Below are 19,985 nucleotides of genomic sequence, written 5' to 3' on the forward strand. Positions count from 1 at the left end.
GACCCCAGCTGACTTCCTGCCCTTTGGGCAGGGGGCTGGACTCGATGATCTCCCGAGGTCCCTTCCAGCCCTAATGTCTATAAAATCTATAAAGAAATAAAGCCACAAAAGGGGTACAGTAACATTCTGAACCGAACTTCACAAGAAAATCAAAACAAAAGCAAGCTTGTGATGCATCAGAGATATAAATCAGTTCACTTTCAGCAATAAGGTGTCTTTGTATCTGTTAAGGTCCTACTATATCAGGGGTGGGTAAAATGTAGCCTGCAGGCTGGATCTGACCCACACAGTGTCTTTGTCTGGCCCATGGCAGGTCCCTCAATCCTGCTTCGCCCAGGCACCATCCAGCCTTGGCATGTACTGCCACACACACACACGCGCGCTCACCTTTGGAGGGAGCTCCACTCACTGCTATGTGCTCACACCTCACCACACACGCGCACCCACCCACACTCCCCCCACACACAAACCCCAGCCACCTTCTTCCTCCATATACCCCACAACCCCCCACAAGCCCCATACTCACCACACATATTGCCACAAACACCCCCCCACAAACTCCCCATACCCACCCACCACATCCATACATACCTCCACACCCCACAAACATCCACATCCACACAAACACACCCAAATCCCCCCACAAACCCATACCTACCCGCCTACACCCTCTGCAATATACAGGAGAAAGATTTCATTTTGAGCTATTATGCAATCACCTCTATATAGGCAATGCAAACACACACAAATCAGGACCAAAATATTTTTTTAAATGACATTAAAATATGTTATTGTCATTGTTTGATTTTTAGTATACAATTTGTTTTCCTCCACGTCCAAGATGGCAACCCCCCCTTCCCAAATGGAGTACTTCTGGGGGCAAGGGGAGGGTCTTCCACTAGCAAATGTCAGGCGTTAGGGGGTAGGACTTCTGGTCCCAAGATGGCAACTGGGAGCTGGGCACTTGTCAAGGGGTGGAGCTATCCTCACAGCCCTCAACAGCTCACATCTCATCAAATGGCCCTCAAGCCGAAATAACTGTCCGCCCCTGCACTATATACACTATGTTGTTGATACTGCTGTAATGCATTTTATCAGCAATACCTCTGCTTTCATGTAATCTCATTAGTGATATTGTTCAAAAACTTCACATCAGAACCACACATCCACTTTTTCCCCCTTATGCATCCAGAATTCTATATTGTCATTTGTAAAACTGTTAGAAAGCAAATCTATCTAGAAATATGCGTAGCTGATGTTCATACAGTGCTCCATCCCCTTCAATGCTCTGAGGGTTTGTACAGTCCTACTTCTGAACTGACCATTCTACCACCAGAATTTATTCCATTGTTCAGAGATGCTGAAAAGATAGGAGGACATGAGTCACAGCATATCTGCAACCCATATATATAATAATAAAACTTGGAAAAGGCGTGTGACAGAAAGCCATTTTGATTTCATGAGGTGATTAAAGATCAGGAAGAGGAAATGAATTAGATTGTGTTTAAGTTGCACTAAGAGCTAAAAAATGGTATGGGATAGAGGGAAGGGAAAATAAGAGATGGAACAAATAGGAGAAAAAATATATAGTTATCTATGGTTTTCTTAAGTTATCTGAAGAGGATGTAGTAATACAGATGGTGCTGTGCTTACTGATGGGTATGTCTGGACCCTACTTTGAAAAATTGTGCACATTTTTCCCAGAGATAATTTTGTGAATGTTAGTAATTATATGTTATACTCTCTACTGCAATTTATTGGTGCATAAAATATTATGGTGGACTTAAATTGAGGTCTACAGGAAATGTAATGAATTGCTAAGTAAAAAAAAATGTTAAAGTAGTTTTCTACACTGGGAAAATAATTGAAAAGGTAACAAACCTGACTGGAGAAAGCATGTTCACTCAACCAATTCCTAGGTGTAGGCGTAGCTTTTGAAATGATAGGGATTGCTGCCATTAATACCAACTGAAGAGAACTCTGTATGTAAAATACTCCCTGCAGTACCATTATTACCTATGCAATGCTGTACTTTTATTATTTATGTGCATTATAGTAGAACCTTAGTGCCTCAGTCAGGGTTCAGGGAACTATAGAGATAAAATAAGAAAAACTCGATATATGGTATGCATGTAGAATAACAAGCTTACATGGAACTTTTGCAGTGCATACTTAGGCCCAGATTTTGTTAGGCATCCGAGTGAACTTAAGTGTGATTCTAGTCTATCTTCTCTGAAAATCCATTAATGCATCTACTTCTGTAACCTGGGGGAGAAGAAGAACTCTAACCTGGGGAAGAAAGAAGATGTAGTTGAACCAAGCCAGGTTACCTAACTTCCATTAAGAAATGGCTTAAGAGAAGCATTATTTTCTGATTATAGAGGTGCTAGAGGCAGCAGCAGCATGGTCAGCTACCAGAGGTGCCAGAGGTTGCTGCAGTATGGTTACCTTGTGCTGCTGCTACAGGTTCAAAGTGTGATATATAAATCAATACTAACCAAAACATATATGTCTTTTTATTGTTCAAGTATGAGTCACCGAACTTTGTGATTTTCAAATCTGCTTCATGGATTGGGCCAGCCGAAAAGCTACTCTTAGAATGTACAAGACATTTCTTCCCATCTTTTCAGGCCCCAGGGAAACAAATAAAATAAAAAAATATTCTGTTATGTGCCTCTCAACATTTTCCTAGACCCCTTTCTGCTGCCTAGTCTATTAGCATGGTATCTACTAATTCTACTAATGATTGAGTGATTACCTCTTGAAGAACCCTCTTCATTTTCAGCAGTAATGTCTTGACAGCTGTGCAGTCCTGCATCATTAGTCTAAAAGGCAATGATTCCATGCCTCCACCTTCTTCCAGACCTGCAAAAGGCCACTCCACTGATGAACTGCTGGCTGCCTGGGTAAGAAGAGGGCACTTAGCTTCTCCTAGTTCCATGTCCTTTGACAACTTCAAAGACAGATTCCTAATAAGAGAAAATGCAGACAAAAATAAATTCAATTTGGATAAATATTTATTTTAGGCTCTTCCTCATTTTTAAGTATTCAGAGTGAATTTTCACAAGCAGTTTATCTCCTCTTCATGCACTCTGTGTATAGGATCATAGGAAAACAGAGCTGGAAGGGACTCAGTGAGGTCATCTCTGACTAAACCATCCCAGCCAAGTGCCTGTCTAACCTGAACTTGAAAATGTCCACAGTTGGAAATTCTTATCATTCATACAAGGAAAATGTTATTACTGAACAAACTGGGAACTGCTATTATTTTACCTAAAATCCTATCTAATAACCACAACAGGTTTTTAGGACAGTGTATCAGGCCAAGACACAGCTACCACTTACATTTATGCCAGGATTAACATGTTAATCTTGCCATAAATGGAAAGGGTACTATATACACATTCAATTTAAGGTGCCTTAAAATGGAAAACCAGCCATAAGTAAGTTCCACATACATTTCCGAAACATTTTTATGGTTGGTTTGTATGATGCCTTAAATTTAACATGCAGCAGTGCTCTGGTGTCAGCACCAGGATCATGAGGCCATTTTGAGACCCCACTGTGGTTCTAGGACCAGAGCTGACAGTCAGTTGTCAGCCTCAGCCCCAAACCACACTAGAACCAACTGGAGATCCTGGTGTGGTCAAAGGGCTGGAGCCAGCAACCAGCAGATTGCTGTCCATAGATAGGCAGGCATCTATTTTTCAACTTTCTGGTGCAGAGGGATACCTGGATCATGATCCTGGGTTCTCCCTTTATTAGCAAGTAGGAAAAGGACAATTAGGATCCGATTCCTGATTCTATGCATGTGTGGCATGGCAGGAGGCATGACTGTTGGGATTGGAGATCAGATCCCATGGCACCTTTAAATGAATACATGTCAGAGGCCTCAGAGAAAAACCGTTTTGCATTTTAAGCAACATATTCTGAGCCAAAAATCTGCAAGTTGAGCAGTGATTTCAAAACACGTTACATGACATCCTGGTTCCCCAATAAGCTAAATAAAAGTATCATACAGCTATCTTCAAGGGATCTCTCTCTAAATATATATCTATATCTATATATTTAGTTTAATGTTACACCTTTTTGCCCTGGGACTACCAAGAAAAGAAAGAGAATGCTAAATGAAGGATAAACTCCAGAAAGTAGTAGCACTTTGTAATAATGGTATATTATTTAATTGCTAAATTACAAGAGGCTTTCAGTGGAATTATGTGTCATATCTTTATTATTACTAAATGAAATCACCGTAACTAAACAAGTAGCACAAGCAGCAATGAAAATGATGATTATTGTCCATTCAATGTACAGTTCAAATGTTCTGCTGTCTTTGAAATTATATGCAACATAAAATGTACTTGGTGTTTGAATTCTGAATCTTAAACATTAATAGTTTATGATAAAGATAAGCCTTCCCAAATGCAAAACATTTAAGTTAACTTTGGTTTCCTAAAAACATACATCCAAAAAGAAATTAATGCATTTTTTCAAAATAAATCATTTCTGTCTCCGCTCTAAAAATGGCATATACTGTTACTAGAATAATCTTTTGTAGATGGCCCCTTTAAAAACTAACAAACCATAAGTGTACAACCTGCACACGGGGCAATATGCTTAGCTGAGAAATACATCAAAGAGTTCACTGCTATACCAGTGCATAGACAAATGTTCATAACGGACAATGGAAATAACATTTTTGTAAGCCAGGCTTTTTCAGAATCTCTTTTGGGAATCAAATTATTCTCCTTTTCATTATTCAAATATATTGAAACAACAGTGTGAGCGGAACATTTTGTGTGCTTCAAAGTGATAAACTGGAGAGGACGGTAAAGGTGTTTAAGAGCCAAGAATATTAAGTAGCTGTTGATTAACAGCCTTTATTAAAGCAGCCTAAGGTATAAATCATGCAAAAAGAAAGAACGAAAAAACAAAAGAAAGAGTGAACGAAAGAATTTTAACTGCAATTTGTTTTTTCTCTCTCTTTTAGGTATTTACAAAAGAAGGCATGTTCACACTATGGGAATTTATATCTGCATGAGTACAATGAAAATGAGGAGAATATTGTTTGACTCGAGTAAGTTACTGTACCTCCAGAGGATAAAGTCATGATGAATGAAGGACACCCTGGCAGTAAGAATGAATAACGCTCAAAGGGAGTTTTTACAAATAGGTCTGCAATGTTGAGAGAGATTTGTTTCTCTTGCAGTACCATTACTTTAAAAGCAACCATAGCACTCTCCCTTACTTGTGGGAATGGGAAACTTACGTTATTCTGAATGAGGAGATCACTTAGAGGGAGTGCCAATGCAACACTTACATATGAATTGGAAATGTGTTGGTAATTAAAGTAAATTTGGGTCTGAACCAAAGCCTGTTCAAGTTAATGGAACTCTTTTCACTCACTTCAGTGGGCTTTAGATCAAGCCCACAATGTTGAAAGCATACTAAATAAATGTAGTTTCAAATATGGAATATTGTGCTGAAGTAGAACAAGAAGAATGAAGTAAGACTTAATTTTTAATTAAGTAGGGTTTAAAAAAATCACAGCCATCTCATTTATCCATGTAATGATTACCATTAAAAAGTCAATATTGCCATATGCAGGTAACACAGTATTTCTAATATTGCTTGAATGCAAAATAGTTGTTTTATATTAGAAAATTTCTGCAGTATATAATTGCTAACAAATGCTTGTACAACCAGCTTTGTTTGCTACAAGAAAATACTTTCCAAAACTTATTTTTCATCAGGTACATAATCACTTTCCAATCAGTCTATTAGAGAATTATGTAATCTATTTTAATTTATTAGAGAACAGCAGTAAAAATTCAGCAGACAAAAGTACTTACTAGGATTAGCAGTTTTTCCCATGTAATTAGAGCTGGCAAGTTAGTAGGTATGCTGCTTGCCAACTGCAGGCACTGGCTAGGTACAATTTTCTGCCACAAAATGCACTCTCACTCAACTCAAATTACTTCATGGGAATGTGTCCACTAACAAAATATTTGAAGTTTGATTAAAATTTTGAAAATGATTCATTTCAACCCTATCATCTGGTTATAGTCAAAATATTTTATTTCAATTATACCATAATTATAATGCAATATTTACATTATATTTCATTATACTGTGTTTTAATGTTATCAGAATAAAACATTTCAAGAAATTAATTGTAATGTTACCAAATTGAAATATTTGGATGTTTCCATCTGAAGAATATTTTGCTAATTTTGATTTGTCATCCCAATTCAGGATACAATGTCTGAAATATCAATTTCCTGCATTATGAAAGCGCCATTTTCCAAACGGCTAAAGAATTATAGGCTCTGAATATTCAAAAACTGGATGAAGATCATATGAAAATCACTGACCTGATTTAAAAACAAACAAACAATGGTCTTAGCCCTAATTTATTTTAAAGAACAATACAGTGGGAAATTGATTTTAAAATGGTTTATCCAGTTGTTCTGCAAACAAAGAGCAAAGATAGAGCAATCTGCAGCAGTCATTTTAAACTTAGCTTCTATCTATATCTTAATTCCTACATTTTTTTTGGTTTTTGACAACTTTTTGATTTCAGTAACACTTGGCACTTTTGAAAAGTAGATGCTTATCTGCATTTATAGGCAGATAACCCATTTAATAATCTTCCCTGAAGGCTGTGCCAGATGCATACATTTCTAAGAGGTCTGAACCATTTCCTGAGAATTCCCTATTGCCCTCTCTGTGAAATTTCAAACCCACAACTGACCCTGAGAACAAACCAGCTCTTAATTCCAATTTTATGATATGTGAAGCAAAAAATATTTCTACAAAGAGACTTAACATTTCATTTTGTATCATTCTGAACAGTTCCCACAATGTTAGAAGAAGCCACTGCAAATCACAGAAATCTAGAATGAAAACCTGTCCCACATATTTTTCAATGTTTTGCCTTTGATTTCAATACAACAAAGATATGATGTTTAGCAACATTTGTTCTCAGTCGACCAACCCACATATGAAAAGAACCCCCACAAGCTACAGTAGGTGAAACTTCAAAGGGTAGCTCAGTATATGGCATTCTCTAGTCATGAGGTTATAAAGGTTTGGACCATTGTGTCAAGGGCTGTGTCCTAGAAAATGACCACAGACTTCAGGTTAACTTTACATGGAAAAGGCAGTAGAGGAATGTCTATACTGCTATTTAGGCTAGGGACAGAAGTTGCACATAAACTGGTTTAAGTGATCGGAAACTGGTTTAAGCTTAGAACATAAGTTCAGTGCACATAAACCAGTTTCAAAAAGGCTGAAACTGGCTCAAGATAAACCTGGTTGAATGTAGTATCAGACTTAACTAATTTGGGTCAAACTAGTTTATGAAACTCCTGTCCCATACCCCTTCCTGGTTTAAGTTAAATCACAGTCCCCCAGCATCTCAGCAGGCTTTCCAGATCTGGGCTGGGCTAAGATGTCTGCTCCAGCAGAGAACGGTTGGGAGGGGAGGCAAGGACCGCCCCTCCCAGGCCAACTGCTGCAGGAATTTTGGGGCCAGGGAGGGGGGTTAAATCTACCTTCCCTGGTTAAACCTCCTGCCTTCCCCCGATTACATAGTTGCCCTGGCCTGCTAAATTTACTGGAAGTTACTGCTGGCAGCAACTGTGGACTACAAATCCCAGAGGCACCTGGAAGCAACAACAGGAAGTAATGAGCAAATGAGCAGAGTCCTGCTTCTGTGATCCTGGACTGCAAATCTCAGAGAACTCAGGGCAGCAGGAAGAGGAAGTGAACACACAGCCCATGATAGCTATGTGCCAGAGAGCCATGCTCTAGTGCACCCCAGATTCTGGCCTGAGCCACTGCAGGCATGTGTCTGCATTTCCTGAACCATAGGTAAATGTGGCTACGGACAGACATTACACATAAACCAATTTACATGATCAGAAACTGGTTTAAACCAGTAACAGAACAGATGTTCGGTGCACATAAACCAGTTTGAGAATGGCTGAAACCAGTGTGATATAAAGCTGGTTGAATGCAGTAGAGACTTAACTGATTTAGCTAAAACAGGTTTATGCAAAGTCTGTCCCAGACCCCTTGCTGGTTTAAATTAAATCAGACTCCCCCAGCATCCCAGCATGCTCTCTGGGGTGGGCAGTGCTCTCTGCTCCACAGCAGAACTGCCCCTTCCCCTCGGCACCCTGGCTGCAGCTTCAGCAGAGCCTGGAAGTCACATTAGTGTCTGCCTGCTCCCCCCCTCCCCACTCTCTGCTAAGCAGATATTCCCCTGTCCCTCACAGACACCTCTCAGCATTAGCTAGTAGACTACATGCTGGCTACCTCCAAGCTGCGGCACACGGGACAAAGGCAGAATCAACAGATAGCTGGTAATGTCCCTCTGTTTTTTTAATGGGGTGATAAACACTCCCTGCTGTTCAGGAGGGGGTGGGAAACTCCCCTTAATCACAGCATCCTGTCAGGGTCTGGCCATGCCCCCATCAGCTCACCTCTGTGGAAGGAAGGGAGGGCTGCTCTAGCACCCCCCCCACCCCTGGCTTCTAGCCTGAGCCATTGCAAGTATGTGCCTGAATTTCTGGGATGTCTCTTTGGTTACAAAACTGATTTACCCTAGCCAGGTTAGACTAACCAGCACATTGAATCAATTCAGGCTCAGGCTTTTTGAATGTCTGTCCCAAGCCTGCATGTCCAGTTGTTTCTCAGTTTAATCTCTGCATCTTAGACTAACATGCAAATCAATTCAGCCTCAGGCTTTCTGGGGCTGTCTGTTCTTAGCCTCAGTGTTGAGCTAAAAGTTGTTCACAGATAACACAAGCTAGATTAACCACCCTTCTCTTCCTGTATTATATTTCACAGCCTCACCAAAGCCACCTCTAATTATGTCTGATTTCTCAAATGTGGTACTAAAGTACACCCCAAGTTCTCTTGCACAACCCTTCCAGGAATTGGTCTATTGACTTCTTGAATCTTCTTCAAGCTTGTCTTTATTTCTGGGCTCACAAAGAAAGGAAATATGGGACAGAAGGGCCTAAAGACAAAAACAGAGATTTGTGAATGCTGGTCAGGATCCTTCTATGGTCTAGGACTGCAGCACGCAAGTAGGTTCTAAAAGTTGTGGTGTGGCTCATCATATGCTGCAAAGTTTAATGTACCAGGGAACTGAATGTAGGGGTTTACAGTGGAGAAGGCAGTATGCATGCACTTAAGGCAGGACTGTCCAACTAGCAGCCCACTGGCCAAATGTGGCCTGCAAGGTTAAATCGTGGCCCCTAAGATCCACTCTGGCTGTTGCTCCCCACACATAGCTCCTGCTGCAAAAGCAGCCAGTCACTGGATTTCCTCTCCCTCCTTCAGCTTTCATTGCATGCCTCACTGTAGGAGTGGAACAGTACAACACAGCTCAGTTGGGGGAGCTGAGAGTGAATCTGAGTGCACAGTACAGCAGTGTGGTGGGGGGAAGGGCCCATGCAAGCATGTGGTGCTGTGGAGGTGGGTGTCATGGGTACACGATGCATCAATTGAAGGGTGCAACCATGTGACATGTAGCCTTGGGGCTTGTGTCTCACCCTGGAATATCCCACAGGACATTTGGCCACAAAATTTGGACAGTCCTGACTTAAGGAATACCATAAAGTTGTCCATAACTATTGGTGTACACCTAGCTACATTTACATATGCAAATGTTACCAGTGGATTCAATATAACCCTCAGGCTTCAAGCTATATTTAGCCAAAATCAGGCAATAAGCTCTGAAAGAAGGAATGCTAACAAGCCCACCCATTCCTATGCATGCCCCCTTAAACTTGTTGACTTCCAAAAAAAATGGTGATGCTTGGTTGTAATGGTCAACCTGTTATTTTCAGCATTTCAGTAGCTTCCAGGTAAAAAAAACTAATTAAACTACTTTAAAGAACCAAGTGAGATGCACAGAAGCATAGATAGCTCTTTTAAATGCATTTCCCCCTAAAAAAAGTAAAGCAAGCTTCCTATTCCAAAGCTTCTTTAAAGGGTTTTACAGTAAAGGGAAAAATAAGATTTACGACTTGAGCTAGTCTGAGTTATTTTTTTTCTTCTTGCTGATCCTCAGATCAATGATTTTGAGAAGCTTATGGTAATTTAAACTTCACTTACACAAAGATCCTCAGATTATGTTGAGTTTAATCGTCTTAGTTTTCAACAATGGTGCTCACAACATTGGCATACTGGAATTAGCCTAACCTAATACAACTGGTCCCAGAGAGTCTGCTCTTCTTGATATTAGCTTAGCTGCACAGAGGCCATCTAACACTGTCCACCTCAGGAAAGCTGTACAAGCAAAGTGAAAGATGCTGGCCTCTGTTGGAAGAACTCAGCATACCTCCTACATTCTCTGAGGGCTTATTTTCTAAAGCAAGGGCTTAGATAAAGCCTTAAATCTCGTAAGTTTTTATATTCGCGTTTAAGCAGCATTTCAGCACAAACCATTTTTTTATTCATTTTTGATCCTGTCCAGTAAGATATGCCAGGAGGGACATTTCATTTTATGCTGGAAAATTGTTATCTAAATACTCAGATAACACCAGAATAATCATGACATCCTTTTCCAGACATTTATTTAACGATTTATATCCACAGCTTTCATTTCTACCCAGATTTTTTTTTATTATTATTCTCTCCAACTGTAAAGATTATAGTTGAATGGGATCTTGCTTCAGAAGAAAATTGTGAATGATTAGTTCAGGAAAGGCTCCCCACTGAGGCCAAGTAGGACATACCATTTTCAGAACAATTACAAACAATTTCTGCAACACAACAGTTCCCTTCACAACAGTTTCACATAACTTCTTTTTCACTGTTGTAAGTGCCAATACTTTGAACATTGTGAGTTGGCATCTTATAAAATTAAAATGCATGGTATGATAAGGTACTTATCGTCTGACATTTTACAGCTTTTAGTACTATGCATCATTTATTGCTATTTTGATGCTGATATTTTTCAAGGTCATCCATTGGCAAAAATCATGTACAATATCGGTCATTACTAATCTATGCACATACATTAGCATGCACACTATAATGGCTAGTGCTCCTGTAAGTTAAGGGTCTGTCAGGCATTTCCATTATAACCCCTTGTCTTTCAAAGGTTTATAACTCAACCATAAAAAAACTTCCTCTCGGCTAAAACATGGCAATCAAGAAATATGGAATCAAATAAAAAATCATCTCTATTTTTCAGATACTGCTGAAATGTAGGAGATAAAGGCACATGTACTGTTTCTTTCTTTTCTTCATTTTCTACATCAGCCCAAAAATGTTGGTTATATCCCTTGACCCAGCATACGGAGACAAAGCATTCTAAATTTTGATTCTGGACAAAAACAAGGAACTTGTGCTAGAATTGTATTTAAAAAATTTGAAAGCTATTGCCTAATAAGACAATGGATTATAACACACTAATATAATAATAATAAAAAAAAGAATAATTCAGAATAGTTTAATACAACTCATTCACTTTCCATTGGTGCAACCCCATCTTTATGTAAAGAGTAATAAAATAGTAAACTGGACTGTACTCAATCCCTGTAAACCACATCGTACAATATCAGTTTAGAAGAATTTGTCTTTAATTTCTATTTACAATGCTGCATTACGCGGGCATTGCCATACCCAAGAAGTTTTATAATTGAATGAAACGATGTTAAGTGATCAAACCAGAAGCTTTTATTTATTTATTATGTCTCTTTCCTAACAAAATAAAGCAAGCTTCTTATTCTTATAAAGGAAAGCAATTTTTTTTTAACACTAATAGTAACACTAAATATTTCAAGCTGTCAAGGTCCATTCAATGGATGTGGATGTTCCACATCCATTCAAGTCCCCAAGTACCTTTCCTGTATTTAAAAAATGATACTGAAATTAATTGCTACTACAGGTTATATTTTAACTCCCAATGTTTTTCTAAATCCTGCTCATGCTACCTACCATATAGCATACATGTATGGCATAGGCTTAGATTTTTGAAAGTCCTCAATCCTCTGAGGTCTATATTTGTTGCCACTGAAATCAGTAGCACTTTTAGTAATGACATCAGTGAAAGCAAGGTTGTGCTGACACTGACAGCTACATTCATAAAGAGAATTTAGGTGTCCTTCCACAAAGTGCAATTCATAGACTTGAATTAGGCAGCTAAGAACAGGAATTCACAGTAGTGAAAAAGCTCAGTATAGAGCCACCCAGGCTTTTGGGAATAAGGCTTCTCACTCCATATATAATCAATAAATAAACTGTCAGTTCACTCATTTGGAAGAGCTTTTCAAACTTCACTCTGATTTGGTGCAGAAACTTAAAATTAAGTTTCTCTCATCCGAAGAGAGTACTGTAACCACATCCTGATTCAATACTCTAATATGGAAGAAACTCTTCCATTTTACAGTGACAAGTATAGTTTAAGGTAGCAAGAGGGTATGTGCAAGTGATTCAATAGTCCAGTGGTCAGAGTACTCACTTTGAATATGGGAAAGATGGACTAAAGGTCCTATTCCAATGAATATTTATTTATTCAATGCAATGGATCCTACAACAGAGTTGTTCATAAATTCCTGGTGGATAAAGCAACCTGCTCTGGGAAATGAAAGACCAGGGTTCAAAGTCCTGACATCAAATCAGGCAGAATGGGGATATGAAAACAGGTCTCCTATCTCCCAAATGAAGCAATAAACATTGAGCATAAATGCAACCTTTTTTGAAGGTTGAAACACCGAACCTTCTTTCTGTGTGACAGAGTAGACTCTGAGAACACGTACTAGATTGGACCCCACAAGTGAGAAAGGGGGGGAAATACCTGGTTTAAGAATCTCTCCAGGATCTATGCCTGACTTGTGGCTTGTCTTTGTCAAGGTGAAGATATGACCATACCCACTGGCAAAAAATACAACAATTTAAACAATGGAGAGTGGGGATACAGGAGAGGTAGAGCTTTTTAGCATCTCAGTGGAACTCACATTTTGAATTTAGGTGAAAACCTGACAAGTGCTTAATCATTCTGGAAGATATAGTCCTGAGTGCTTTACAGAATCCTGCCTATATTGTAATAGTCCTTCCTAGAGCTCTACATGCATTTACAAACTTCTGGCATCTCCAGTACAAACTGGAGATTCAGGACTTGCCTTTGAGAGAAACTTAGTTTTTTTATTGATACAGTAATAATAAAATCAACAGAACACTGGCAATTTATTCTAGAAGTAAACTGTGTGATCTGTAAACAAGTCTATCACAACTGTATCTCTTGCAATGTTTTCCATGAATCTTTAGAATAGGGCTGTTTAACTGGCAGCCCATGGGCTGCATCCAGCCTATGAGGTTTATCATGCTGCCCCCAGGATTCCACCGGCTACTGCTGCCCCCATTTTTCCAGCTGCAGTGGCAGTGGCAGCTGGAGTCTCTGAAGCAGGATGGCATGGTGTCAGCTTGCTGTCCATATGACAACCCTGGGGGGCAGGGAGATCATTTGCATGGTGGTGGCAGAGGGGGGCATTCATGTGGTAGAGGGAGGGAGGAGGCTCACACTGCTTGTGTGGCAGTAGTGGGGAGGGAACATCCAAGCAGTGATGGCAAACAGTGGTTTCATGGGTCAGCAAGCAGCACTTGGGGACTCACGTTTGACAGGCACTGCATGCAACAGGGATCTGAGGAAGCCTGTGTGGCCTCTGCAGCATGCAACCCATCAAGTGCACAGCTCAAGCCTGTGACCTGTGTGATGCATGATACTTGGCTTCTCTGAAGTTGGACAACACTGTTTTAGAATAATAAGCCACCACAATTTTTTTTGCCTTAGTGCACAGAATAACCCACATCCATATTATGTAGGAAATCTGATTAATCACTCAGGAAGAAACTGCAACTATAAAAGCTATCCTATTTCATTATCACATAAAATGGTTAGAACCTAATGTTATTGTTGAAAGAGTTTTTATGTTAAATCCTCCTTTATGACCAGTTAAGATTAGCATGTAATGGATTTTGAGATATAATTTATAAGAAAATCCAGAAATGCATATTACAATATACTCATTTTTGAAAGCATGCAATTTGCCAGAATTCTTAAAAAAGAAATGAACGTGCAGGTTTGGTTCCTCTTCAGGGTTTGTAGGAAACATGCTGACTTAAAAAATGTTGAAAAAGCCCTAATTCCATGGTCGAGTGCGTGAACTCACAAAATTATTTCAAAAGACTAATAAAGCAACAAGTTTCAAAACAATGCAAGAATCCCTGTTATCATTTTAATAAACTCAACAGTTATTTTTGCAGGGTGTGTTGATGCATTTTTCCTCTTGGTTAGTGTCTGGCACTAAAACTATGACCAGAGTTTATTAGTCTTCTGGGAGGGTGGGGAGTGAGGGAATAAGAAAGAGAGAGAGAGAGAGAGATGTCTAGGGAAAAGAGACAGAGACAACCTTCTTAAAACAAACAAACAAACTTTTATTACACTTTTTTATAAAAAAGTAAACCGAAAAATTTAAAATACAAGTTAAAAGCAACCAATTAAACGCACAGAACTCCATATGGGACTAATCCTGAAAACTAACTACAACCAAAGAAAAACAATTCAGTAAAGTACCAATGAGGTAAAACCTTGCTCTTCCCCTGTTCCCACACACTGCACAGTAGCATCACTAAAAAGTAGGTCTGTGCGAAGAAGCTTCAGTCACTGACTCAATTCAGCGGAGATTCAGCCCAATTCGCCACCCGAATCTCCAAATCCACACTGAATTAGAAGACCCTTTAATCTCTCCAAATCAAATCAGAACCCTCCGAATTGTTTCAGAAAGATTTGATGATTTGGACATAGGCACAACTTTAACTGATTTTTCTATACACCTCAAGGTACCAGCTGGCTCATGAATGCTGAGATGGTGGGGTTGATGAAGTGTCCCATGGGAGCATGGGGGGGGGCTCCCCAGAGCATTCAGCAATGGACATAAAAATGGACTAGAGCCACTTCTGGTCTACTTCCTGGTCCACCGTGGAGCACACGGGGGACCCTCTCCCTACCCCCCAGCTTGATGACTGGTGTCTCTTGGGTCTGGGGGACACCTGGGGTCCCCCTGCAGCCAGACACCGAGCCAGAGGAGCCCGGGGCGAGTCCCCTGCATGCTCGGCAATGGACCCAGAAGTGGAGCGGAAGTACTTCCTGTGATCCTGTGGGATGCTTCATCTGCCCCACCATCTCAGCCTTCACAACCCATGCCTGGTACCTCAAGGTACGTAGAAAAAACAATTAAAGCTGTATCTATGGCCGAATAATTTATTCTCCGAATCAGCATCAAATCTTCAGATTAATATTTGGCCAAATCAAATTGGGACAGTGATCTGAATCACTGTCACCCAAATCGGGCTGAATACGAATTGAACATGGCCCGCTTCTCATAACCCTACTAAAAAGAGCTCAGCTGGACAGCGTGCAGGTGTGTGGGGTTTGAGGGAGGGTGGGAGGATGTAGGGACCCTGACACTCATTCCCCATGGTGTGCAGTCCCTGCTGCCTGGCAGCAGCAGCAGCCTGGGAGATCAAGACACTTATGTCCAGTGCAGGTGTGGCTCTGGCCAGTGCTGCACAGGGGAAAGGAGTGGAGCCTGCCTTATCCCTGCAGCTCTGCTCCCTGAGCCAGCAGCTCCAGCCTTTGCAGCAGGGGAAGTCCTCTGCTGGAGTCAGCTGCTTCCCCCACTCCCCGTTGTGCAGGTTCTGGCATTCTGCCAGGAGTGGAGGGAGCTCCACCCCCCTGCTTCTCTACAGAGTCCAGCATGGGGTTTCCCTGCTGCGAGTGCAGAGCTGAAGGTACGGTAAAGAGCCATGATAGAGGTAGCCAGCATTGCACTGAGGGCAAAGAGTGTACCCCTGTGCAGCCTGCCTCATCACTTCTATCCTTGTGGCTCTGCACTGTGCCTGCAGCTCTGCGCTCACAGTGGGGCAGCCCCATGCTGGACTCCGCGGGGAAGCAGGGGGCGGGGATCCTTCAACTCCCAGAAGAGTGCCAGGAACTGCACAGTGGGGAGCTGGCTCCAGTGCAGGGCTTCCCTTGCTGCAATGGCTGGAGCTGCAGACTCAGGCTCACAAAGCAGAGCTGCAGAGATAAAGCAGGCTCCACTCCCTCCCCACCAAGCAGCGCTGTCCAGACCCGCACCCGCACCTGCACCTGCACCTGCACCGGGCATGAGCACCCTGATGTTGCTGCCAGGCAGTGGGGGCTACATACCAAGAGGGGAGTGTGTGGGGGTCCTTACACCCCCCACCATCCCTCACACTCTGCCCAGCTGAGCTGCATGTTCCCGCTGTCCCTCTGGGGGGAGAAGGAGGAGGGGGAAGAATCCCCCTAGCATGGTACAGAGCCTCCCCTTGTCCTCATGGGGTGGGGAGTGGGAAGAAGAGTGACCCGCTGGGGCTGCACAGCATCCCATGGAGCCCCGTCCCCACCCTGCAGCAATGGGGGAGAAGCAGGGGGGAAGAGCCCTCCCCTGGGGCCAGGCAGCCTCACAGACACCCCCCAACCACGCAGGGGGAGGAGGGGGGAGAAGAGTCCCCCCCAGCACTGAACAAGGCCCTCCTCCTGGCCCTGCGGTGTTGGGGAAGAGGGAGAGCGTGGAAGAGTTCCCCTCTGAGACTGGGCAGTCCTGTGTGCCAGGAATCCCTGCTGTCAGGGAGCCGCTGGGGTGGGCCTGCTGGGGCCTGTTCACACCCCTCCTCAGCTCAGCTTTCCTGGGGAAGAGAGAGCTGCTCTAGAGACCCCAGGCTTCTGGCTTGAGCCACTGCAGGCATGTGCCAAATGTCTATCCACCTGCAAACCAGTTCACTCTCTGCAGGTTAGACTAACCTGCAAAGACTGAATCAATTCAGGCTTAGGCAGTTTGAATGTCTGTCCCTAGCCTAGGAGATATTTTACCTTTGTGATGCACAAAGCTTGGGGGTGTCTTTAATGTAACCTGAGAGAGGTGGACTTCCAAAAGGCTCCTCATGATAGATTAAGTGTTATTACCATAAATATAACTTCATGAATTATTTAGAACAAATTCCCAGCCATGTGTGGGGCTAGAAACCAGTCAGTCATGGGGAGCTGTGAGGCATTGTTTACTTGTGAAGATTTCTATTCAGAAAACTTAGAGAACTCACATTTACTGCTTTCTTTTACTAGGCAGGTGTTACAATGTATGCATATGCTTTTTAACTAATGAAATTAAAGTTTACCAAAAGCACATGCTCAATTTTTCATAAAAGACATTAAGGGACCAAAGCAAGAAAAGCAATAAACTAATTAAGTGTGCAAATTAATCCAATTGTTTTATTCTTACAAAACATAATAAATCACTCATTACCATAGCAGAAACATATTATTTTATCATACACAAAACTAACCACTCAAATCTTTCCTAAGTTTCCTGTGTTCTTTAGGAATTAAATGGTTTCTTAGAGGGATAACTAAGTTCTTTGTTGATTTCACGGCAGAAATGAAATTCCTGCAAGAAAAGTATGTTCCAACTAGATTTCTAAATTGCTTTCTCATCCCAAAGGTTCAATTAAACAAAACCAAAGCCAACTTTTTTCTATGGTTTTCTGCTGTGAAGGTAAATTTAAAAACTGGGAAAGCAGAACTTAATGGCAATCTGAAGGTTCGGACATTTGGCACATTTGCATCAGCATAAAAAAGTAGACATGGCATACAGGCCTATGCTTGCTCAACTTCATTGTAGAATTACACTGAAGAAAAAACAAGGGTTATTCTATGATACAAGTTAATGAATCCACAGCAATTGCACAGTGGTTGGTTACTATAAGCAAAGAGGCCCTTACCAACTCTTCTGATAATTTACACTGATATACAGAACTGATGTAAATTGCAGCAGTGTTAATGTGTTATGTGTTGGGTCATGCAAAGATGTTTTTTCCCCAGGGAGCTATGAACACCAAAACTAGGATCCTGAAGTTAGCCTCCAAATCTAAGCATAACTATTTGGAAAGTAATGACAATCCAAATTAGAGATAAAAAAAAATGAAATATTAAGCCCAATATAGAAAATGAAGGACATGTTAAAATTTAAATTAACTGAACTGTGGTAAACTGGTTTTGTTCTTACCTTATTACGGTATTACTTTAATAGAAAATGTTAATGTTAAAGTGATGTTGCAACCATGGCAGTTCAGGAACAATAAGAATTCCTTGCTTTTACCAAAAAACACACATAAACAACACTGAAACAATAACTACATTCTCCCCACATTATCTCAGCCCTCTCCAACTAGCAAAGATATGAGATTCATTTCCTGTAAACTTTGATTTGTAGTTGTACACATTAAAACTGGATTTGTTCATTAAATTATTTTCCTCTCTTTGTTGGATTGATTACTCTCTGGATTTTCTTAAATATTAGCAGAATATCTGGACCTACTGTAAAAGATAACATGTTTGTAACTCCAGACAAGAGTAACATTCAGGCAATAATTAAGAACAGCATTGTACTGAGAGAATCAAGTCTAGAAAAATAACAGGCAACCAAGCACCAATATCCAATTACTCTACTTTGTTCTTAATGTCTTCACATTCATTATGCTTGTATATACACATTGTAGCGGTAATTAAAAATATCAATATATTGAACATTTTATTGCACCTTAAATCTAATATTATCATATCCCTAATTTATTCAGTTTCATAGCAAATATGAAGCCAAAAAGATACAGATAAGTAAATATTTGCTATAATAAAGCTATTAGAAATGTATAATTGAGATTATTAATTAGAAGGGAAGAATATATAGCACTTCTTTTCTGAACAGCATTATACATGCTTAAGGTAATGCAGCTGTAGTTCATACGTGCTTCTTTTACAATTGTTTTCTCATGAATGAATTAGTTGCATATAGCCCTAGTAACTATAAATGCAATACTTATTAATTGTTAAAGCATTATGTTAAACCTACCTGTCAAAGACTTTATTCAAACTGATACCGAAAATGTGTTCACTACCCAGTGACTGAAAAGTCCATGACAGACATTACTTTTAAGACGTGATTAACTACTTAACAGCATCTTAAGCATTGACCCAACCACACATTCATTCAATTAATGGCAAAAAGAAATAGGGAATAAACCACAGGAGTCATTACACAATATATGAGTAAAAAGTTTGTGGCTGGTCCCACCACACCTTAAATTGAACGTGTGGCCAGATTCTGATGCGTGTCCTGAGGTCTGGAGCACTGATTGAGGCTCCCGGCCAGAGCACTGCATCAAAGCCCTTGGATCCCAGAAATTACCCTGGCTGGGAGCCCCAGTTGGCTGACCGAAGCTCCCAGCTATGGGAGCGCAGGGTAGACAAAGGCTCACAATTGGGGATGCACAGGAGAGCCATGCTTGCTATTTGCTGATGCATGAGAAATCTGAGATAATGATCCTGGCAATATGGCACGATTATGGGTGGTGGCTGGGAAAAAGAAGGAAGGTGGGGGCGGGGTTCAAGCATGAGGGAAAGCCATTAATTGAACATTTATCTTTCTTTGTAATTGTAGATTTAAACTAAGTTCTGCAGAGGGGGACAGCATGTTCACAGATGCTTGAAAAACCAGTAGAATGTCTTGGGTTGCTACCATAGTGCATAGATCAAAAAAGTGGACAGATTTATAGGAATGCAGAATAAGTTTATGGACATAAATGTGTTTAGCCTGGGCCATCTCAACTTTAAATATAGTTTCACTACTTGAATATAGCACTTGAAAGAGTTACTTTTAGAAATGTATCCTCTGGGTCAGGTTTTGGATTTCTTTTAAATTCTTGTATGGAAGGTGTGAATACCTATTTCTTCACAACATACCTCTTGCTCAAATGTGGGCCTACTGAAATGTTATCTCATTTTCTCTTTTCTGTACACTGAAGAGTGCTTGACATTTAAAACCAGATAACATAGCTGTCTGGTAGCAAAGGGGAAGGTTTATATTCAGGCTAAGCAGCATAAACACTGA

The 19,985-nt window shown here is 40.8% G+C and overlaps 1 protein-coding gene across 3 annotated transcripts in view; it reads right to left on the minus strand.

Annotated features, from left to right (window-relative positions):
* The window catches only part of CCSER1 (coiled-coil serine rich protein 1), a 1,382,889-nt gene that overhangs the window by 842,109 nt on the left and 520,795 nt on the right, over positions 1-19,985 (minus strand). For all 3 annotated transcript variants that reach the window (XM_019552963.1, XM_019552965.1, XM_019552964.1), the window contains exon 6: positions 2,759-2,969. In XM_019552963.1, the coding sequence (XP_019408508.1) occupies positions 2,759-2,969 (211 nt within the window). The remainder of the gene's footprint in view (positions 1-2,758; positions 2,970-19,985) is intronic.

Source organism: Crocodylus porosus, unplaced genomic scaffold, assembly GCF_001723895.1.
Source record: "Crocodylus porosus isolate Cpor-Errol unplaced genomic scaffold, CroPor_comp1, whole genome shotgun sequence".
Taxonomy (NCBI): domain Eukaryota; kingdom Metazoa; phylum Chordata; order Crocodylia; family Crocodylidae; genus Crocodylus; species Crocodylus porosus.